This window comes from Echiichthys vipera (genome assembly GCF_963691815.1).
Source record: "Echiichthys vipera genome assembly, chromosome: 23".
NCBI lineage: Eukaryota > Metazoa > Chordata > Actinopteri > Perciformes > Trachinidae > Echiichthys > Echiichthys vipera.
The window spans coordinates 7285927-7307633 of NC_139848.1; the positions used below are offsets into that span (position 1 = coordinate 7285927).

The 21707-nt window shown below is 46.0% G+C and overlaps 1 protein-coding gene across 3 annotated transcripts in view; it reads right to left on the minus strand.

The window, feature by feature from the left end:
- The window catches only part of raph1b (Ras association (RalGDS/AF-6) and pleckstrin homology domains 1b), a 38578-nt gene that overhangs the window by 9492 nt on the left and 7379 nt on the right, over positions 1-21707 (minus strand). Inside the window, exons 2-8 of one of the 3 annotated variants that reach the window (XM_083937919.1) lie at positions 17718-17816; positions 7081-7200; positions 6575-6680; positions 6247-6441; positions 5527-5954; positions 4761-4832; positions 4211-4285 (exon numbers count right to left, since the gene is read on the minus strand). In XM_083937919.1, coding sequence (XP_083794045.1) covers positions 4211-4285; positions 4761-4832; positions 5527-5954; positions 6247-6441; positions 6575-6680; positions 7081-7200 — 996 coding nt within the window. In that variant the 5' untranslated portion in view covers positions 17718-17816. The remainder of the gene's footprint in view (positions 1-4210; positions 4286-4760; positions 4833-5526; positions 5955-6246; positions 6442-6574; positions 6681-7080; positions 7201-17717; positions 17817-21707) is intronic. The other 2 variants (XM_083937920.1, XM_083937921.1) reach the window with 2 other exon arrangements.

A 21707-nucleotide genomic window follows, 5' to 3' on the forward strand; every position in this document is an offset into this window, starting at 1 on the left:
CCTCTTCACGCATGTCTTTCATTATTCCTCTGGCAGGAGCAAGACATCATGCACACACACAACTTCATTAAATAGTAAGCAGCCTTCTAAACCATTTAAATGCACAAGCCTTCGGGCATGATGGCGCGTGGTGTCTGCAAATATCCAGTTTACCATGCTTTGGGTTTGCTTACCTGCCCCCTCCAGCAGGATGCCATCACCTCCATTCCGCAGGTTGTGTTTTATCACTCGTGTGTGAATATTCGATCAAACCCAGCAAGACACCGTGACGCTAAACCGCTGCTACTGTGACATCGGCCCGGTGTTTCCCTCAAATATGGCGCTGCATTTTCTGTCTATGGTTCCATATTGGATTCATATGGAGCTGCGGCGCTTTCCTTTGATGTCGCTATACAGCAGAAGGGAAACAATAGTAGAAGATCCCCGAAGGGCGAGAGGCTGCGGTAGGATGAGTGAAGGATCAGCTCAGAAAGCCTCTATACCCTCCACTCAAAGATACGATGATCTCCTGCAAAGATCATAACCAGATCTGAAGGGCAAGCGTGAAAAATAGATCCACATTCGTCTATAGTCACTGAATAAAATAAATACATTTCTTTGTCTGATTTCTTTACATTGCAAGAGAGAAAGCCTTCGAGAAAATAAAAAAATGTTTTGTCCGTTTGTCTGCTTGCCACCTTTTCCAATCAGCGACTGGCGTGCAAAAAGTTATTCCACAACAATCCTCAGTGGGCGAAATTCATCCCTGCGTCCACGTCTTCCATCACTCAAAGACGACAGCTGGGACTGTTGGCTGACACGCAGACATGTGCGCCCGAGACGAACACAACTTGACTAAAACCCCAAATGAGACAGCGGGGAGGACGACGCACCTCCCCCTTCTAGCCTTCAACTCTCTCTTCCTGCTTCCTCCCCTCTCTTTGCTTACCCCCTCTCCATCACCCTCTTCCTCTCTCTCTCTCTCTCTCTCACTCTGTTTTATAAGAGATGCAGGGGTTTGGGAGCGTGCCCAATCAATGGAGCATAATCCCCTTAAAAGTAGTAGAATGAGGGGGGGGTCAACCAACCCCAGAGCCCCGACTGCAAGACCTTCTAGCCAATCAGGACGAGCAGGGGAGTCCGTGACCGACGTGGGCCCCCGGAGCTAAACCACAGTGACAACAACGGAGAGTGGAATTTGGGTGACCGAGAAGCCGAGGTGCTGAATATTTGAAGTTGTGTGTGTGTGTTGACAGCCGAATGTGTTAAAAGAGAAGGAGTGAGGGGTATTAACAAGCACCCCCCAAGCCTCTTATCTCAGTACGCCCCCCCTCCTCCTTGACCCAGACTACCTTTTCCACATGACCAGCTCCAGGGCGCATACACATTAATGCAACACTATGTTTGGCCAACACATAGTGGCAGGCTTTTAGTCAGCCAAGTGTGAGCGTGAGTAAGAGAGAGAGAGAGAGAGAGAGAGAGGTCACGGGGGTTGTGCAGATTACAGTCCAGAGTCAATCTGAGTCACACTGTAGGTTTAGCCCCGTTGCCAGCGTAACTCCCTCTACCCCTCCATTACTTCCTTTCTACATGTCACCTACACCCTGCTTTTTATTAGACATCAATCTGATTCCTATTCCACAGGCGTTTTCCCTTCCACTTCCACACTCAGCCACACCAGAGCCAATTTTTTTAAAAAGGCTCTTCTGCCTAGCCTGCATAATAAAAAATAAAAAGAAATCTTGGCACCCTCTCCCTTTGATGTCTCTCCACTCTCTCTCCCTCTCCCCGCTTGTTCCCAAACATCCCGCGCTCATTCAGTATTCTGATTTGCAAGCGAGGAGAGGTTTATTGAGTCCGGGGCGATCCCTCTCTCCTGTTCTCTGGTGAAAAGTGTAACGCTAACACACAAGCTCCCCTCACAGCCTGCACGCCGCAGGGGCAATCTATCCTCTGCCTCCTATTTTTAAAACCATTCAAATGCTTCCTGTAAACGCAGACGGACTGAGAGACGATGAAACGCAAACCTACAGCCTTGAAACAATTCCATTGTCTCGTAATAAAAAGATAAGGTAGCCGCCCCTCCAAGACTTTGGCTGTAACCTGTGAGGGCAGATGATTTGTGTGGATATTACTGCCAGAGTCGGCCAGCTTCACTCTTGGCATCTTTTTTTATTCAAATAAATGAAGAAGGTCTTGGACAGAAAACTGCAAGTCCATGCCAATGACCGCAAATGGAGATCTTCCACTTTACGCTTACATGAATAGTACAAGGCTGTCTTTTGTTTCGCAGTCTTTAAAAAGAAGGAGACGCTTAAAGTCCTGCAAATAATCAAAATCATTCTCCAGAGTTTTCCAAGCTCATGGAAGAACCCTTGTACTGTCTGAGACTTACATAAATTGTGGTTTTGTCTCATATTGAGTAAATGCTCTTGCTCAACAGCACATTTGAGAAACTCTGGCCATCGTCGACCTCCCTCGCTTCGCACTTGGCTGTGTGTCGTGTAGCAACGGTCGGATGAATCACAATCAACAGCGGCAAACTTTGAGCCGCAAATCTGCACACATCTGATCGCCATAAGCTTTGCACGGGAGCCGGAGGCTGCAGCCAACGCGTTCGCTGTGAAGACGGTCTGCTGCCAAGAGGTTTACAGTAAAACTCCAGTTGTGTTGAGAGAGTTTAGAACTTAGGAGGACCGACACATGATGGATAAACAGATGTGAAAGATACTGTACATTAAACAGTGGGTTCCCAATTCGAGCTCAATGCAAATAAACACACGGCTTTGAGATAACACATAAGGCTGCAACTAAACACTATTTTAAAAAAGGTCCCATATTGTAAAAAGGCTTTTTTGATTATAAAAACAGGTTGAGGTGCTGTATAAATACTGTGAAAGTATCAAAAATGCTCATATTAAGAAACTGTGCCTTTAAAAGAGCCGTCAGGACTTCTGTACTTTTGTGATGTCACAACTATACTATAAAGGTAGAAAGTGCTGCTACAGTCATTCCCCGGCTGCATTGCAATGCGGAATTGCTGAGTGCACAGATTTGGAAAACCCGGAGATGCTGACCAATCAGAATAAACTAGGCTTTTTCAGGAGGGGCTATTAAAGAGACAGATGCTAAAATGTAGCATTTCAGAGAGTGGGTGAATACAGGCTTATTCAGACAGACAGGATGAGAAGAATTACGTGTTTTTAACATTTAAGTATGTAAACATGTTCTAGTAGAAACAACAAATAAAAGTATGAACTGGAAAATAAGCACAATATGGGACCTTTAATCATTGATTGTTTGGTTTGTGTCGTGTAGGATAGTGGTAAAAACAAAACAAAAGAAGTGAATCCACGGATGAAGACTTTGAGATGCGACTTTAATCTAAAGAAAAAGCTTTTAAGTAGGCCTCAAGTTACATTTTTTATGGTAAAACTACTGTTTGCGAAGTAAAGGAAGAACTTTGTTTTGTCTGACCAACCAGTAAAAAAACCAGATGATATTCCATTTCTGATTGAAAGACAGAGACCAGCAGCAAATCCTCACACTGGAGTAGCAGGAGCCACAGAACCGTCTGGCTTTTTCATTGATAATGACTTAGATGACTTTCAAAAATGGTCGCAGACTCACTGTCTGTTGACCGTCTAACTAACCACTCTAATAACATCATTTCATAAACAGAGCAAATCAAAAGCCGGCTCCATGGAGAGAGACGGCAAGAATGCAGGAAAGTTGAGACTCACAGACAAAAGATCACATGCCAGTGAAAGATAAGCGGGACAAAACAATCAAGTGTATTCAATCAATCAGCATGGTACAGTATGTGCATGGTAAATGCTGAAAGATGACGTATGGGAAAAATCCATTCCATTTCATTTTGTGGGAATTGTAATTCATTTTTCTGGTGTATTCAACTTTCCTTAACTTCAGCCTAATGTATTTCTCTTTGTGTGCGTTTATCTAAATGTCCACAAATCTTTTTTGACAGTGCTATCACAGATCCTGTTGGAGACAGTGAGGGTGCCTCTCCAGTTGAGAACAGCTGACATCTGCTGAGAAATTGTTGCGTCTGATTTCCAGCAGCTGTTTTTTAAGCATGGATTTTTCCAACACATGCAAAGCAGAAGAGAGGAGCAGTGCACACACAGACACACACACACACACACGCACGCACGCACACAAACGCACGCACAGGAGAGCAAGCGAAGAAGCGAGTGTATGAGGAAGTCACCTTGGTCAGGAGGTGAGAAGGCTTTCCTGCTATGCTTTTCAGAATGAGCGAGGTTTCTCGGTCCAGATAGGAGTGCTTGGGTGAAAAGAGAGAGCAGAGGAACAGACAAAATATAGAAAAAAAAGTCAGCGCCGGGTGATTCTTGGGAGGCTTATTAATCGCAGGGGTTTTTGATCTTTGTGTGTAAAAAGAAGGGTGGAAGCGAGAGAAGGTTCCATAAACGGAGCGATCAGCAGTTGTGGGTGTCATTAGCTGCAGCTGTGGGTAAAGAAGCAATGAGAAGTAGATATGTACAGAGCAAACATGATGAGTGTGTGAATACATTGCATACTGTGCGTTCTGGCTAGCTACAAAAACCTATAGTCTAAAGCTACTTTCACAAACACACACACACATACAATCCCTCTTTCACACGTTTACACTTATGGTTACATGTGCAGCCAACTGTTGGAGGCTAAAATTTCATTATGCGTCTTACACTCTACCCTGCAAATGCCAAAACGCATGCACGCACGCACACACGCACACATGCATGCTCACACACACTTACAGTGGCCCGATCCACGTCGCCCTCCCGTGAGGCGAAGTCAAGCTGCCGCCTGGCCCGTCGCAGTGTGACATGCTGGGGGAGTGTCAGGAGGTGCAGGCAAGGTGTGTGTGGATAGAGACCACAGATGAAGGACAGGATGCAGACAGAGATAATATGATGACATGCACGAGGGGGGGGGGGACAAGGGACATGCATGATATTGAGTTAAAGAGATAGAGGGGGTTGTATGAGCTTCTTGGCAATACACCGACTCTGGATTAGAACCTCATACAACGCCACTTTAAAAAGATCCAAACTATCCCTTTAACTTGTAAACTTTTTCTTCTGAACTGAAATACTACTTCACTGTCATGTTTCTCCTCTCTTCTCCTCCTTTCTCTATCTTTTCTCTCCTCCGGGACACTTAACGGTCATATCTGATTTTAAAAGACATTCTGCTTGTGTTAGAGCGTGCTTGGTGACAGAACAAAGGAATTCAGAAATGGTAGATGTTAACATTGTAATCCACGCTCATAGGCAGCCTTAAAGGAGATTACAACGCATTCATGAACACGCCGTCTAATGCACAATACGCGGGCCGTATTGTGGATTGACCCAAGAACGTCATGCGGTGTTGTTAAACATGCAGAGCTTACCTCACGTGTGGAAATGTGCACGCAGTCTTTCACACACACACACTTTTCCATGAGCTGATAACTTTCTGTCTACCCCTCTGATATCTTTATAAATATGATTTTCCCTGTGTGTATGTCAGTGTCAGTCATACCTCTGTGTTGGTCTGGTTCTGTCCTTGTGTGCCGGGGCTGCTCTGGCCCTCCCCCTCTCCACCCGTCATCACTTTATCAATGTCCAGGGAGTCCATGCTGGACGCTGAGGCACATGCTGAATTTACACTGGACCGCTGGGACGGAGCCTCCTGCTCGCTGACGGCGCCAACCGAGCCCGTCCTCCTGTGTTGCCCGCCGCCGGACGACCCGGACGAGGGCCGCCGGAGCGTAGTGGAGGAGAAGGAAGAGGCGGAGGAGGAAGAAGAGGAAGAGGTCTGCCGTGCCGCTTCATCCATGCTCAGAGAGGCCCTCTCCAGCTGAGAGGTGATGTCGTCCAGGGAGATGTTGGAGGCTGCGGGGCGTGCGTTGACGCTGCCGCCTCGTACTGTGTTGGCCGGCGACGCCCGGGTACTGCTACTGGTGCTTCCTGTGGGGGAGTTCCAAGTTTGAACACAGCTCAGATAAAGAGAAATAGTAGATGCATTGCTTTTTTAATGATATGTGGTCCACTGATGATGAATTAAAACTATTTGTTTGATTTCTGGTGCTACATGTATCATTTTTAAACATCAATATTCAATAATCACATAAATTAAGTGACAGGAGGGTTCTTAAAAACAGCATTATTCTTTATGATATTACTGTATTGGAATGATTGTATGCTTGTTCAAATACTACATGAAGCACTATTGAAAATGCACATTATTCAGCAGCACTACCTCCGCTGCTTCCCCCTCCACTGGTGCCTGTGTGTTTGGTGCTGGCACTGCGCCCCCCAGGGGCCCGCTGCTGGCCTTTGTTCTGACCACGAGAAGCGGAGTTTGGTTTGGAAATGGTATTGAGCTCCTGTTCAATGGAGCACAGGTCAGCCATCAGGGCGTCCAGGTCCACCGTGTCGCCCTGGTTCAACGCCTCTGCAGGGAGATAAAGGATAGAGGAAGAACAGAGAAGGCAGAGAGGGGAGGGGTTTCATGATTTTGTTTATCCGATTTGTAAAAACTCTCTTCTGTTGTTATACTGATCTGGACGCTGTGTGTGAGGTCTCACCGTTGATGTTGTACATGGAGAAGCGGTAGGAGAAGTTGGCCATGTTAGTCTCCTGTCTGAGAGGAGCCTTCTGCAGTGGTTTCTGGGGCCTGCCGTCATCCAGACTCTACAGAGCAAACACACGCAAAGCATGAGGTTCACGTATGCAAAAACCACACGCTCTGACACGACAGTCAAAGCACAGGATCTAAGCAACCTGCTAGTGTAGACACACACGCACACACACACACACGCACGCACGCACAAATGCTCAATAGAAAGTGGTGGTGGGAGGGGAGTTGCTAGGATACAGTATAGGGAGACAGGATTAGCAGTGTTAAGGTTGCTATGGATACAGCCCCTTTCCTTTCACTCTGCTTCTCTACCTGTGTGAGTCAGTATCTGTGTAACCAACCACCCTCTCTGTGTGTGTGTGTGTGTGTGTGTGTGTGTGTGTGTGTGTGTGTGTGTGTGTGTGTGTGTGTGTGTGTGTGTGTGTGTGTGTGTGTGTGTGTGTCTCTGTTAACCTGTGTAAGCTTGTCCAGCTCTCCCAGCCAAGCTCCAAACATCTTGTCCAGGTCCTGGTCCTCCTTATCGCTGTCCTCCTCGGCCCCATGGTCCAACTCATCATCTGACACCTGCTCCATCTACACAGGTGGAGAAACACCAGAGACACCATCAGATGATCCCACACATGGACACACATTTACACACTATCAGATGACACCCACATAGCAGGAATGATGTAAAGGAGGAAAAAAAACAAAAAAACCTTCAGCGCAGCTCATGCCAACCTCGCTGCCTGTTACCATGACAACCGCTCTCGGACCCCTAGTGGGCACCCTGTGCAGTGTGATCAGTGGAATGCCCCGTAGTGTCTTGTGTGTTGTTCACCGCGGCTGACGCAGCAATCACCTCTACTTCCAGCTAAGGATCCAAAAGAGATGGACGCTAATGGAAGTCAATATAACGCCTACATTGACGTCCTAAGCGCTTTTGGGATCAACAAGCCTGCAGTGAATCGAGACGATATCAATAACCACACTAGCAGGTGGTATTAATGGCTATAAGGTCCAGTGTGAGTGAAAGAAGGTGTAGCAAGTTGGATGTGAGAGCCCTGCTGTCAAGGGTGATGAGAGAGCTCCCTCTACTGGCTGCACACGGAAGTGGCGTAACTGCAACAAGCAACTCAGCTCTACAGTGGCAATGCAACAGAGCTGAAAAGCATCCTAATATTAACATTTTACAGGAGTAGAAGAACATACTGCATACATGCATATGACACTGTATTAGCCTTCCAGCATGGGAGTTAAATGGCAAACAGCAAACTCTTTTCAGTACATGCAAGGACGTCTTTTTCAGTAGACAAAGCATTAAACGAAAAGAGACACAGCAGAGCAGATAAGACCTCAATTATCCAGTCCATTCTAGAGTAAGACTGTGTATCATCATTATGCAGACGTCCCTCCCCGCTCCTTCATATCATTTCTAGGTCAGCCGGGCAGTCAAACTGTTTAAACAATCTGATATGACTCAACCTGGGGAATGAATAAACACCCATGAATGCCAACATACACTGAGGAAGAATGGAGGAGGATAAACTGAATCAGACAACTTCACAAGGAAATCTTGTGCCCCTGTCTTGGTACAGACCAGTGCCCCCTAATACAGTCCCCTCACATGGAATAGTCCTGGGTAATCCCATTGATGTTTTCTGGGGGTGTCATTCCCTCCTGTATACCACGCTGTATGGTGTCAGTCACTAGTGAGGACTGTACCAAACCAGGATTAACCCCTTTGACCCCTGTTCTTCTGATCCAACAAAATATGTATGCGTGGCTTAATGTACGAGTGTGTTTATGGTTGTCTTCCCCTTTTACGGTTACACAAAGTACTTGAGGGCAATCTGAAAGTCGTGCTTTGTTGTTAGAAAGTGATAAAAACGGGTAATAAAACAGACGGTAGCTAAGAGGCAGTATGATAGCAGGAGTAGGAGTACGATAGCAACACTATCGAAAATCGTTCAGTCGAACACAAACACGCACGCAGGAGTTGAGGGGCGCTTGTTTCACTTAAGAAGCGGTCACATTCCAGACAGCACACGTGTTCTGCTCCTTAAAGCCTGTGCAAAATATACTCCCACAATCTCCCATCCCAGCCTGTGTCGCTACAGCTGGTATTACAGGCCAGAGCTGCCACTACTGTGTGTGTGTGTCTGTGTGTGTTGGGGGGGAGAGTGCATTACAGTGTTGATGATGGATAGTTTCCTGTTTAGGCTCGCATATCAAACAAATGAGGAACATGGGTTTGTCATCTCGTCAAGAAGATTGAGTCTTAAGGATGTAAACAAAAACATGTCCACCAAATGTGTGTGTGTGCGTGTGCGTGTGTGTGTGTGTGTGTGTGCATGTGTGTGTGAAATTAAATCCATGAACATGTGTGGGAGTCAGGACAGGAAATGGCCAGGATGTGCAGAATTCCTAATTCCCCTCATGGCTTGTTTCGTTGCAGGAAACTACAGCTGTCCTTTGGTTTATCCGTGCCACTCACCGGGGTCTTGAGGGACTGCGTCCTCTAGGATGACCCAGTGGTTTACCAGAAAAATCACAAAAGTAACAACTTACTATTATCTAAATCACATGGTGCCATCCCATCACCACCAAAGAATCATTTGTCTATGTGGCTCCCCTCAAATGGGGCTCTTTATGGGGCCATTTGCTAACGGACATGTCTATTTGGGGATTCCCCCAGCATGAAAAGAGTTGAGTACCCTCTCATTAAGGGATGACATCATGGCTGGCTGGAGGCAGACAGGAAGAGGAAATGGCTAGAATCAAATGAGCCTGCATTTGCAGATACTCCCTGAGTCGTTGCTTTTAATATGCAAATACACCGGCAAAGAAATGAGTTGAACTGCAGGACACTTTTAACAGCAAGAGGTGAACATACAGAAATATACACATGCTGCAGGTACATATTCAACGTGACTGCAAAAATAAAAACAGATGCGCGCACAAAAAACAAAGAGCACTTTGAAAGTAGCTCTGCGGCCGTCATTCTAATGGAATCACAGCCTCTATGGCAGACGAGGCTGCAGGTTTAAGTGAATTACCACCTGAGGCCCTGCTTTTAAGCTTATGGAGCATGACCTGAGAGACACAGAGATGGGAGGAGTGTGTGTGTGTGTGTGTGTGTGTGTCGGTGTGTGTGTGTGTGTGTGTGTGTGCGTGCACATGTGCAAATGCACTCCTCCTATCGCAAACAGCCTTGTTCCCCCTCTCCTGTCTGAGCATGACCAGCGCTCATCTGTCTCCTGCGACCGCTGGGTGGCTCCGAGGTCTGAGGTGAAGGGTTATAGGTCAGAGGTCTGCCCGCTGGAATCTCTTTTTCAGTCCCACGTAAACACTTGAGTCCCGCTGCAGTGTCAGTAAAAGGAGGGAAAGGAAAATGCCTTCTCGGAAAAATACATCGCTCTAAATCTAAAGAGAAAGAACGAGCAAAGCATCCGGTGCTGAGGAGGGTGAAGAGCTGGAGGAGGAGGAGGACACGTCTATCTTTAGACTGAGTCATTCATATCAGAGAGTGTCAAGAGGATTGAAAAAAGGGAGCAGTAGGAAGACGAGATGTTAAGTCTACGTGTCTGGAACAGTTTCCAATAGTTTCTACTCCTAACAAAGAACTCTGAGACAACTGCGATCCTGCTGAATATTAATCCAAAATAAGCTTTATGTTTCAAAACGGCAAGTCTGGAGCACCCAAACGTTAGAAAAGCATCCAGTTGGAGGGCCCTGCAAACTACTACCCCTGTAAAAAGATCTAGAAATAAAGCGATAAAGACAGGGGTGGAGAAAAGAAGGGAAAGTATTTGGGTGTGACAGAGAGACGGAGAGTGCAACATGACATCATAGGTCAGGCTGGGTCTCCATGGCTCGTTCCGTCTTAATCCAGTTCGCATGATGGGAACAGAGTGCTGCTGTTCATTAGGTTCACATTAAACTGAATGTGGGCCGGACGACCACAACTTTCACGATTCACCGTACGAGCTAGGATTCCCTCCAAGATGATGCCCCCCCCCCCAAAAGACCTCACACAAAGGTGGGATTACATCAGATATAGGGGCCATCACTGCTCACACGTACCAGCCCGGGTTTCTTCTGTTCATCACCACCTGATCTGTTCCCAGTTTCCCACATATTCAAATGAGTTATGGCTTTGAACATTTGAGTTACAAATAAAAAACCCTTTCATATTTCAATCACACAGGAAATAGGAGGGCTCGGACGTGGAACATGACTTAGGCTGTGTAAACACTATTGTGGCCAGATACTCCCGCTGCGATGACGACTGTGTGGATGTTTCCATCAAGCACTTCTAAATAGACTATTTTGGGACCAAATACTCAACATTGTGTGTGTGTGTGTGTGTGTGTGTGTGTGTGTGTGTGTGTGTGTGTGTGTGTGTGTGTGTGTGTGTGTGTGTGTGTGTGTGTAAGTGCTGTAATGTTGCAATGAGGACTGTGAAGGTTAATGAAACCGGGCACTCTCATCGTCTCCACCTTGGAAAAAAAACCCTCCCAAAGCCACCTTGTCCTCACAGTCTTTCCACTCACATTATCTTTACAAAAATAACTATAAGCGAACGTCTGACACCTCTCCTAAAAATATTCCCAACACATCAGATCACCCCACCAAAGAAAGCCAAAACTGAGAAGAAAGGGACCGGAAAGGAGCGGGCAGGGGGTGAAAAAGCGGCACGGCAGTTATAGAAACTCGGTGAACTCTTATGAGGAACGAGCACAATGCAGCGACGCTTGGCTGCAAATATAGAGTGGGAATTTTTGAGAGTTTAGTGGGACACAGACGCCCACGCTGACAAAGAGTCTCCGGGGACAAGATGGAGACAAAGCTCAAACAGAGGGAACATGTTAAACATTTAGCATACCCCCGACTAGGAATAGCTCCAGACATCCACCACGGTCAGCCTGAGAATGTGTCGACTCCGCTGCTGAGTGCCTCTGGGGAAACTGTGTGTGAGAGTGACTGGAGCGTGATGTTGAGGTGATTATGCGTGTTTGAAGGGACATTTTTAAAATACGTTTGCGAGTGGGAAACAACCAGGCACACCCTGGCTACATCCTATCTTTTATCCCGGTACTGTTGGGTACAAAGATATGGAAATACAAGTGCAAATAGTGGTGACGAACTGCTTTGCATGTTCAGGTTCAGACTTTTTTTTGGGTGTCATTGTTATTTTTCTCATACTGTCTGTCTGAACATACCTGTATTGGTCCTCTGTCGCTTTAAAAGGACACTTTGCCCATTTTAAAACAGGTCAGGGTCTGACAAATGACTCGACACGCGCCATCACGCTCAGCCAAAACCTGCTGCATGACACCTTTCATGTCATCTGGTGGATTTTTGGCAGACTTCGGCAAATCGCAGATGCTCCATTCTACGGGGAATTTCAGTAGATTGGGCATTTTGATACTCTTACAGTGTTTATATAGCGCTCTACCTGCTTTATGATCAAAGAATACATAAAAATATAACTTTTTACTATATGGGAGCATTAAACTAAAGCATTAAACTGCATGTTAAATGAATGCTTTTCTATATCATGTGTTTACATAACTTTAAATTATACCTTTTGAATACTGTTTGGTCAAAAAAATGATGGTAAATGTGTTCCCATATGTGTGATATACATGTACGCAAAAATTCACCATCTGCTGCACACTCAAGAACATAAAACGCGCGCACACACACACACACACACACACACACACACACACACACACACACACACACACACACACACACACACACACACACACACACACACACACACACACACACACACACACACACACACACACACACACACACACACACACACACACACACACACACACACACACACACACACACACACACACACACACACACACACACACACACACACACACACACACACACACACACACACACACACACACACACACACACACACCACCTCTTGCCTTCTCTCTTTCTCATGTCAGCCCATCATCTGGTGTCTCTGGCCTGACAGACTATGAATCACCTCTTACCCATACATGTGTCTGATTGTCATCATCATAACCGGCATGGCCCTATAAACTCAGGTCATAAAACCTGACGAAATAAAGTGTCAACATATCCCAACGACGTCCTGTGTCATAGTGAAACTGTTTAAAGGCAGTAGAGTTGTGTGTGTGGCTCAGCAGCCAAAAGAAAGCATCACTCCGCTGTGAACAAAGCCGCTCAAATGTTTGCTTTCACTGCCTATGAGACATAAAACAGATACAATCTCATTGTAAATGTGCGGGCGTGTAATAACCGTTATTTCCAGCGTAGCCTGTGGTTATTTGCTCACTGTCTTCCCCCCCTCGCCCCCCCCGGTCGACTCCCTTCGTGTACAGACGTTACACCAGGACAGGAGCAAAGGAGACCAGAAACCGACGTCACTGTGTCAAACAGACATTATGCAAGTTAAAAGTGGAAAAGGGAAATGTGACTAAAAGCTGGAGCTGGGCGTGCCGGTAAAAGAACTCTTTGAACGAGGTCGGCTGCTGTCCAAAGTCAAACTGGGTGTGGTCGGCTCCTCAACTGACCTGTAGTGACCACTGATGATGGCTGACGCTATAAATGACATAACGCTGTGTTTGTGTGCATCCTTGATGCCTGAGAAATTTAGGGTGGATGCAGCCTCTAAAGGGTAAAGACACAAGATCGCAAGTTTAAATTAGTGAGAGGGGTTAAAAAAAAGAGAGAATTCTGGGAGATTTTCATAATGAGTTTTGTGCTTTATGACAATTTTTCCTCAACTTTTCCTCTAAAAATCAGGAAAACAGAATGTAAATAAGGTCCCCAGTAAAACATGCTGTATATCGTGTGACTGCACTGGATACTGGTCAGTTGAGGCTTGTATGAGTGGCTGCTTTCTCCTGGTGCTTTCACCTAAATATAGTCTAGCTCCATCATTCTGATCAAGCCCACCCACTATCCCCAAAGCAGGGTAGCTTTCATATAAATGTGCGCTAATATCAAAACAAAACATGAACAAAATCTGCCACACTTCACACAAAAGAGGAGAGAGAGAGCATTAAGGGGAAGAGAGAGATGAGCTGGAGAGTGGGGAGAGTGATGGAGGGAATGATGAATAGCTACAATAATGGAGGGAGGGAGCCGGCTATTAGGTTGTGAATAAAGGGGAGGCCCTGATGGCCAAAACAACGGCTTTAGTGTCATTAGTCAAGCGTGGCCGACAGCCTGCAAGCAGAGGAGGACCTCGCGCACAAACACACACACATATGGATCCACAAACACACACACACACGAGCTCACTGGAGCACGGCGTGACACAGTGAGACACTCTGGCTTATACAGCCAATTAGGAAGGAGGGGCAGAGTAAAGGATGGGGGACAGAGAGACGAGGAGTTGGACAGATGGAGATGGAGTCGGGGTGGGGGGGCGGGGGGAGGAGAGAGAGAGCAGGCAAAACAGAGACGAGGGAAGAGAGGGGAGCGTGAAAATGCACGGTCACACTGGTGGGCGGCAGGTAGGCGTGAGGACTCAGCGGCTCACCAACATCAGAGCGAGCCAAACTTCGGCTGCCCTGCGTCTATCCGAGCAGCCGTTGCCATGGCAACACACACATGCAGATCTCTACGCTGGCCCGTCGCTATCACAAAGCTTCAGTGTCGATCCGCCTGTTCATATAACCACAGAGCTTCCCCAAAAAAATCAGAGGTGGTCTGTGCCGGATAAAATAGTTCACTTAGTTTGAAATCAAGCACCGCGCAAGTGTCTCTGTTCTTGTATTTGTATCTCTCTCTCCCTGTTTCTGACAGTAACCCTGACTCTCTCTCTCTCTCCCTCTCTGTTTCTCTGTTCCACACACACACACCGAGGATGTGTCAGCTTCCCTGCTCCCCTCCAGGGCAGCAGTCCAAATGTGAAATCAATAGTCTTGTCACTGCCCTCCGGAGATCGGGTTACATCTACACAGGTACGTATATTCACACACAAATACACAGGGGCTCAGGTGGTCTCTGCTGCAGTGGGCTCACACACACACACACTTTTAAACATGATGCAGCACTGCAGCAGCAGACAACACAGGCAGACTGCTGAGAAGAACTGGCCAGACATTGAAAAACAGGCACAAAAAGACGAGACCCAGCGCTCTGGTTAAGCACAAAGAGCTGCAATGCTGTGAAGTCGATCCTGCGTGCTTTCTATGGTGATTCGCTCTTTTTATCGAACTGCAGGTTTGTTGCTTGGTAATGCTTAATGTCTAGAACACCAAGAACCTGCTGTAATTTATTAGGATAAATGGGTTAGGGCTGTATCTGGGACACTGGATAAAAACCAAACAAACAGGTAGAGGCTAAAGACTGAATTCAGATCAGGGTTTCACATAGATTTGAAACTCCCCTATCATGCTCATTTCCAGGTCTATACCAGTATTTTGGGTTTCTACTAGTACATTTTTACATGCTTTAACGTTTACTGTAATTTTTTAAAACTTTCACAGTACTTATATAGCCCTGCAACCTGCTTTATAATAAAAAGACACAGAAACCTTTTTACGGTGTGGGACCTTTACGACCTTATTAGTACCGCGCAGGATGCAGTTAAATACTTTCTTCACAATCATACCAGCAGGGATGATATTACCTAGAATTATTTATTATAATATCGCATTTTTTCATAGCCCTTCCATCTACATTACATAAATAAAAACCATTACGGTGCCAACTGATAGACATTTTTATTATCCTTTAAATGCTTGGTCTAGTGGAACAGGAGGTTTGCATCTGCCACCTGTTAGGGAATACAAAGCACAGTTGGTATAACATACTACACACACACATGCATGAGTAACCCGTGCCAACAACACATTCATACTGCAACAAGCCGGCCGTGTGCAATGTGCCGCACCCAAAGGCAAAGGAGACACACACACACACACACACGCACACGCTACTAGCAGCTGGGTATGTCTTCCTCTGTTAGATGACTACGTTTCCCATCACCCCATAACCCCTGCAGCTGGCCACTGATTGGCTTATGATGAAAAGCAACTGTCCCGAGTGTGTGTTTTTACTGTTTCGACAGACACACACAAAAAAATGTGCCAGTCTGTTTCATGCCACGCCACCTCCAGCATTCCTGCCGTACCAATGTTGCCATCCTTTCAATTTCAGAAAACACACACACACACACACACACACACACACACACACACACACACACACACACACACACACACACACACACACACACACACACACACACACACACACACACACACACACACACACACACACACACACACACACACACACACACACACACACACACACACACACACACACACACACACACACACACACACACACACACACACACACACACACACACACACACACACACACACGCTTAAGTATTTTTTTTGACATTTCCCAAAAGATCTGTTTGTGGTTGCAACTTGTATGTCTTCAGGGAACAGCAGAGGAGATCTTTCAAGGACAGTCTGTTATAAAAAAAATGCCGTTGCCATGACTACCCTATCACAGAACAATGACATATTACCCGTGCATGTACATGTCGAATAATGCTGACAGCCGAGTGTCAAAGTTAGTTGGCACCTCCACATGACACTGACACACATACAGTCACCCGCTGACACGCAGCTATAAACCTCAGTGACACACAAACATCCCCACTTCCTGGAACAGTTTAAGTCCAGGGGAGCAGGCTTCCTCCTCTCAGCCTCAGGCTCCATCACTGCTGGGGCCCCCGGTTTAAAACCCCAGCTTTCTTTCTACATCCTCACTGCTGGGAGTCTGTCTTCTCCCACATTAGTGTTTCTCAATACTTTGTCCAGACGTGCATTTCCCAGCTGACAAGCCAAGGACACTATTTTCATTCCCCATCACAAACGGAAAAGTCGTCCCAGGTATAAATCAGGAGAAGGTCAAAGAAATAGATTAATCTTTTACTCCTCGGAAGCATGTCTTCTCAATAATACACACACTATGTTGACTGCAGCCAGACTGCCTCCAGATGAATTGGCTTGTTATCCTAAACAACAACAACAAACTAAATGTCATGGAAAATAGCATCCGGTGCGCCATTTTTTATTTGTTGAGTTGTTTTGCTTCTGTTTATAAGGCTGCTCCTGCTCTGGCTCTTGTTTACTCTTGTTGTTCTGCCACGGGCCACTTGTGTAAGCCGTCACTCCCTACAGCCGATATGGTGCACTTTTTCCTTCATTTGTGAGCTGAGGATAAAATTTTTGCGATCAAATCTGGCAGTGACAGGGTGCTGATGTATGAATTTTCAACTTCATTCTCAAACTATCAACGTAAATCTCCCTCCTCTGAATTGTTTTCGCCTCATGTCAAGCTCTCATCTCTTCCGTACTGATGTGCGTGGTCATGTGTGTGTTTTCCTCTAGCCCACTAGAAAACGACCTGGTCACCGTGCGCTGTATAAACACGAGTGGAAACACTGAGACTCTGGGCTGCAAATTCAACGCAGATCTGTGATAGTGGGAGAATAAAGGCTCACTGTAAGGAGCAGCTCTTTTGCTGCAGACCACAGCCCAGTTGGCCCTCACATGGTTCTACTTTAGTCAGAAATTAACTCCTTTGGCGAGGAAGACTCTCCCCTGACAGGATCCTCAGAGGCTTGCCTGCTCTTTCATTTGGCTTTGATTTACAAGGCCCTCTGACGGAGGCTTTAAGAAGGGGGGTGTAGCCTCTCTCTCTCTCTCCACCAGGTCTAGTTTGACCTCTTTTTTTTTTAACAACCAACAACAAACATAGATCCACACTGTCAACTGGGGATTCCACTCTCTGAAAAGTGTAAAGCACCGACATGACAGACGACAGCCGTTTTGAGCACATGATGCCTCAAACATGCATGTAAGAGGCGACCACCTTAAATAGAACTTCCCCTTGGCAGCACAGTTATCAAAATAACTGTGGCGTTTGCGCGAGGAAGCCTGAGTTTTACTGCGCTTACTGGCAGGCAATGTCAGTACTGATTTTCCTTTTTGCTCCGCTCAGAGTGAATTACCCACAGAAAGTAGCTGTGGCACCATTTACCCACTCCGGTTTACAGGAACTCTTACCTCTGAAGTGGCTTTCTCTCCTTCCTACTGAGGTTAAAGGTCAGACGAAACCACCACTCCAATCCACGCCGCTCCAGTCCGTGATGGGGCTTTTATCTTCTGGAAATGGAAAAAAAGGAAGAAAAGAAAAATCTATTAGATATGATTTAGTGTTCTTTTTGCAACTATAGTCGGAAAACACAATCCATCCATTTGGTCACGTCATCCAAAGCCATTAGCCGGTGAAATTCCAGTCTTATAGATCGACTGTGTTTACTGTCACCGCACTGCAGGGGAATTCAGAGTCCTGGCAGCCGGCAGCTAGAGGAAGGCAGACCGATTTCACTGTCACAAGAATGCAGAGGATTAACTGTGGAGTGTGCTTGGGCGAGAGACTTAACTAAGCGCAGGGAAATAAATGACACGCACAGCCACAGAGAGAGACACTTGTGGAAAAGCTCTGAAAGCAATCAAGCGCAGTTTTCTCCCTTCATGATAAAGTCTTTTCATCATTACTGCGAGATTAACAATGTGACATGTGAGGCTGCGGAGGCCTTCTTCATTTGACAACAAAAGGACACACACACACACACGCACACACGCGCACACACGCACACACCTTAATAAGCATGGTAACCACTACAGGCTAATAATTTCACAACATGAGTCAGAGCAGAAACCCAAACCTTGTTAAAACTCTTACTGGTGTATTGACTGTGACTCATCGGTCTCCGCAAGGCCGACTGGCGTTAAACATTTTAGCGAATCATCAACTCATCCACATCAGTGCTGACTCATAACAGCCTAACCTGGTTTTACCTAAAATAATCTGGAAGCTGAATCACAGTCTGCTTTTGGAATATAATCTGTGCATGTCACACAGCCTGTTGGTCGTAGGTTACAACATGCTGAGCTGGCCGGGGAAATATCAACGCTATGATTTGGTCACAGTGTGTATTTACCGGAGGCGGGCAGCTGATGTTGTGGCTGCCTGCTCAGGAGCTATTCCCGCTGGCTTCAGCTGTTCTTTCGTTTCTCTACGCACCAACTGTTGTTCAGCCACAGCATGTGGCCCTTCTCTCGGCAGAAAGTGTGTGCGTGTGTTTTCACAGTTACCTCTTGTAACGAGGAGTGAGCGCCGGAAAGGCTGTGTGTGCTCGTCTGCGCATGTCAAAAAACACACAATTGCCTCAGATTACAGGTCACCCCCCCCCTTCCCCCTCCCCATCTCTGGTGTAATTTGCACACAGTTAACGTGTGATATCACTCAGTCAACACAAGGCCATTGAGCAGGTGTGGCAGTGACACATGGATCTGTGCAGCTGCAGGGAGCACAGTTGCTCCAGTCACAACAGCACAGGGGCCGGCGGGCAGCTGCTCCACTGCTGAAAACAAAGGCACAGACAAACATGACCAACTTCAGATCAAAAAGCAATGGTTGTACAACGACAACTATTTAAATAAAAGTAAATTTAAAAAAAAAAGACTCAAATCGAACATTCCCAGTCACAACATACATTTTCCTCTTCTGTTTCCCCATCTAAATTCTGGACAGAAAAGGGCAAAAGTATGCACCGTCAAAATATTGTCAGTGTCGAAACACTCGGTGTGTTTGTTCATGCATCAACTGAAACAATATACCTGTACAGATGTGAATCTAGCAAGGATTGGGTTAACAAAACCCATCAATGCTGCTTTTTGAGGTATTCACATATCTGATTTTTGTCCTGCAGCACCATCCCAGTTCTGACACTTCCAAGACGCCCTGGAAACACATCGTCTCTTGTGCCTGAACGCTGAGGTGACTCATTTGGCACTACGAAAACACACAACTGCCCAAAAAGGTGCCCAGTGCCTTCACAACACCTAGTTTCAACAGACCTTTTTTTACATGGCCTCGATTTGCGCCCCACTTCAACAACAGACCGAGGGGAAACACAGCGCTCTTATGTAGTGGACACAGGTGTGTCCTTGTCCACCCACACTTCTTCCACCATCGACAGTAATCCTTTGGGGCAGCTCATTTCCTGTCGGGGCAGGAAGTGGGAAGGAGGGAAGGGCACTGAGCGAGCAGGGGTGATGATGATGTCACAGCAGGAAAAGAAAGACGGGACTGTTGTAGGGGAAGTACAGCTCATGAGTAAGCAGGCAGGCACATGTACAGTGCACGTCGGTACTGTAAGTCTGCCAGATCCCACGTGTGTGACACTGATAGACCAGTCATCCATATAAGGACACGAACTGTAATAAGGGTTTTACAAGACCACATAACAGACTGCTTTCCAATTGACATTAAAGAACAGGGAAAATGACACACAAGCCGCTGCACAGCATCTCTGTTACTCAGGATGACACACCACATTAACTGGGAACATCAATGTACATTTTCCTCCCTTTGGCACCACTTGTGTCAGCCCCATTCAAAGAGCACGTACCCCTCCAACTTATGTTATTAATTCAGAAGATTACACCGTAATCATACAATAACCACCGTCAGAAAAAAAGCACACACATAAGGATGCCAATCTGATATACTGGATGTGTGAGCGCAAATACAGACCATAATAAAAGGGTTGAGTTTCAGCCATATGTGCCCGATCCACATTAAACATCTTCTGGGTCGTTCTACAGCAATATAATTAACATAAATGATAGGAAAAGTTCGTCCCTAGACTCAAAAACTGGAAAGTTTTTCCTTTCACCAACGCACCAAAAAGGAAAATTCCAGTATTTCCAACGTTATTCTCATCATTGCGGCCTTTCTGGATTCCATTAGCTTTAAACTCATCACATAGAGAGAACACTACAATAGTTAATCAGGGGGCTATCAACTGTTGTTTGGACGAGCACTTGAAATGATTTATGGAAAATGATTGTACAGACAGATGTATATTGTGCTGCGTCAGCACACACATGATGTATCTAAGACGTACTCATTTCCACAGCTGTCTTTTATATCTGTGTCACGCTAGGGAAGGAAAAAAAACAACAGGAATAATACCATATTGTACAACAGCACCAACAACTATAGCAACAAAATTACTATACAGTTGAACATAATTTTGCAGGGTAGTGGGGATGGATTGCATTAAATGGTGAACGTATCCACCGCACCTTGTGTAATCTCAAGGTTACCTGTAAAGCTGTGAGACAATAAAACTACTTATAAACAGCCAACTATCTAATAAACAGGGATGGAAGTCAAAAAAGCAGAAGATCGCAGCGATGCAACACAAACTACAGATTAATGATAACGATGCAAATGTGATATGTTACAAAAACAAATCCTTCAGTGCGGTGACCTCTGATTCACAACACTAAATAGATGTACTCCCTAATTCACTAATGATCTGTGTAACAGTGGTTGGACCTGAAGAGATTTATTGATCGGAAACGCCCCGACGGCATCTTAAACTGCTTTCAGAACACGATAAGACCTTCGCAGTGACCCTGAGGGTTCTTGAAAGGGCATTGAGGTAAACCATCAGTCAGCTGATTGATGGTGCGATGCAAAGCCGATCTTTGCTGGGAAAGTGCATTAATATTGATCAGTGCTTTTAAACCAAGTCAAGTGCAACTCACTGGAGCAACTTCCATCGCTGCACACTGGTCTGCATGACCCCTCTGTGACAAGATAGTCTCTGTTCAAGGTGAATTGGTTCTTCCCGTAATTTTGCTATTCCCACTCGCACACACTGATGTCTGGCTGCGATTACAAGGAGCTGATCTCCTCTCCTCAGTGGGGATTCTCCACGGCCCATGCACGGCGAGCACTCTGCCCTAGAAACACCACACATGGTGGGAATTATGGAATAATGCTGCGTCAGGAATGTTCCCACGATGGCCAGTGGGATCGGATGGAGGTCCCACTGGCTGGCTAGCTGCCAGTGGGGTTTATGGGGTAATGTAACACACACATACACAGTTACATGATCAAATGCCTCTTGTTTTAGGACAGCATTTGGACCTCTTGTGTAATTTTTTGAGTGCTGGTTTCATTTTCTCAAACCT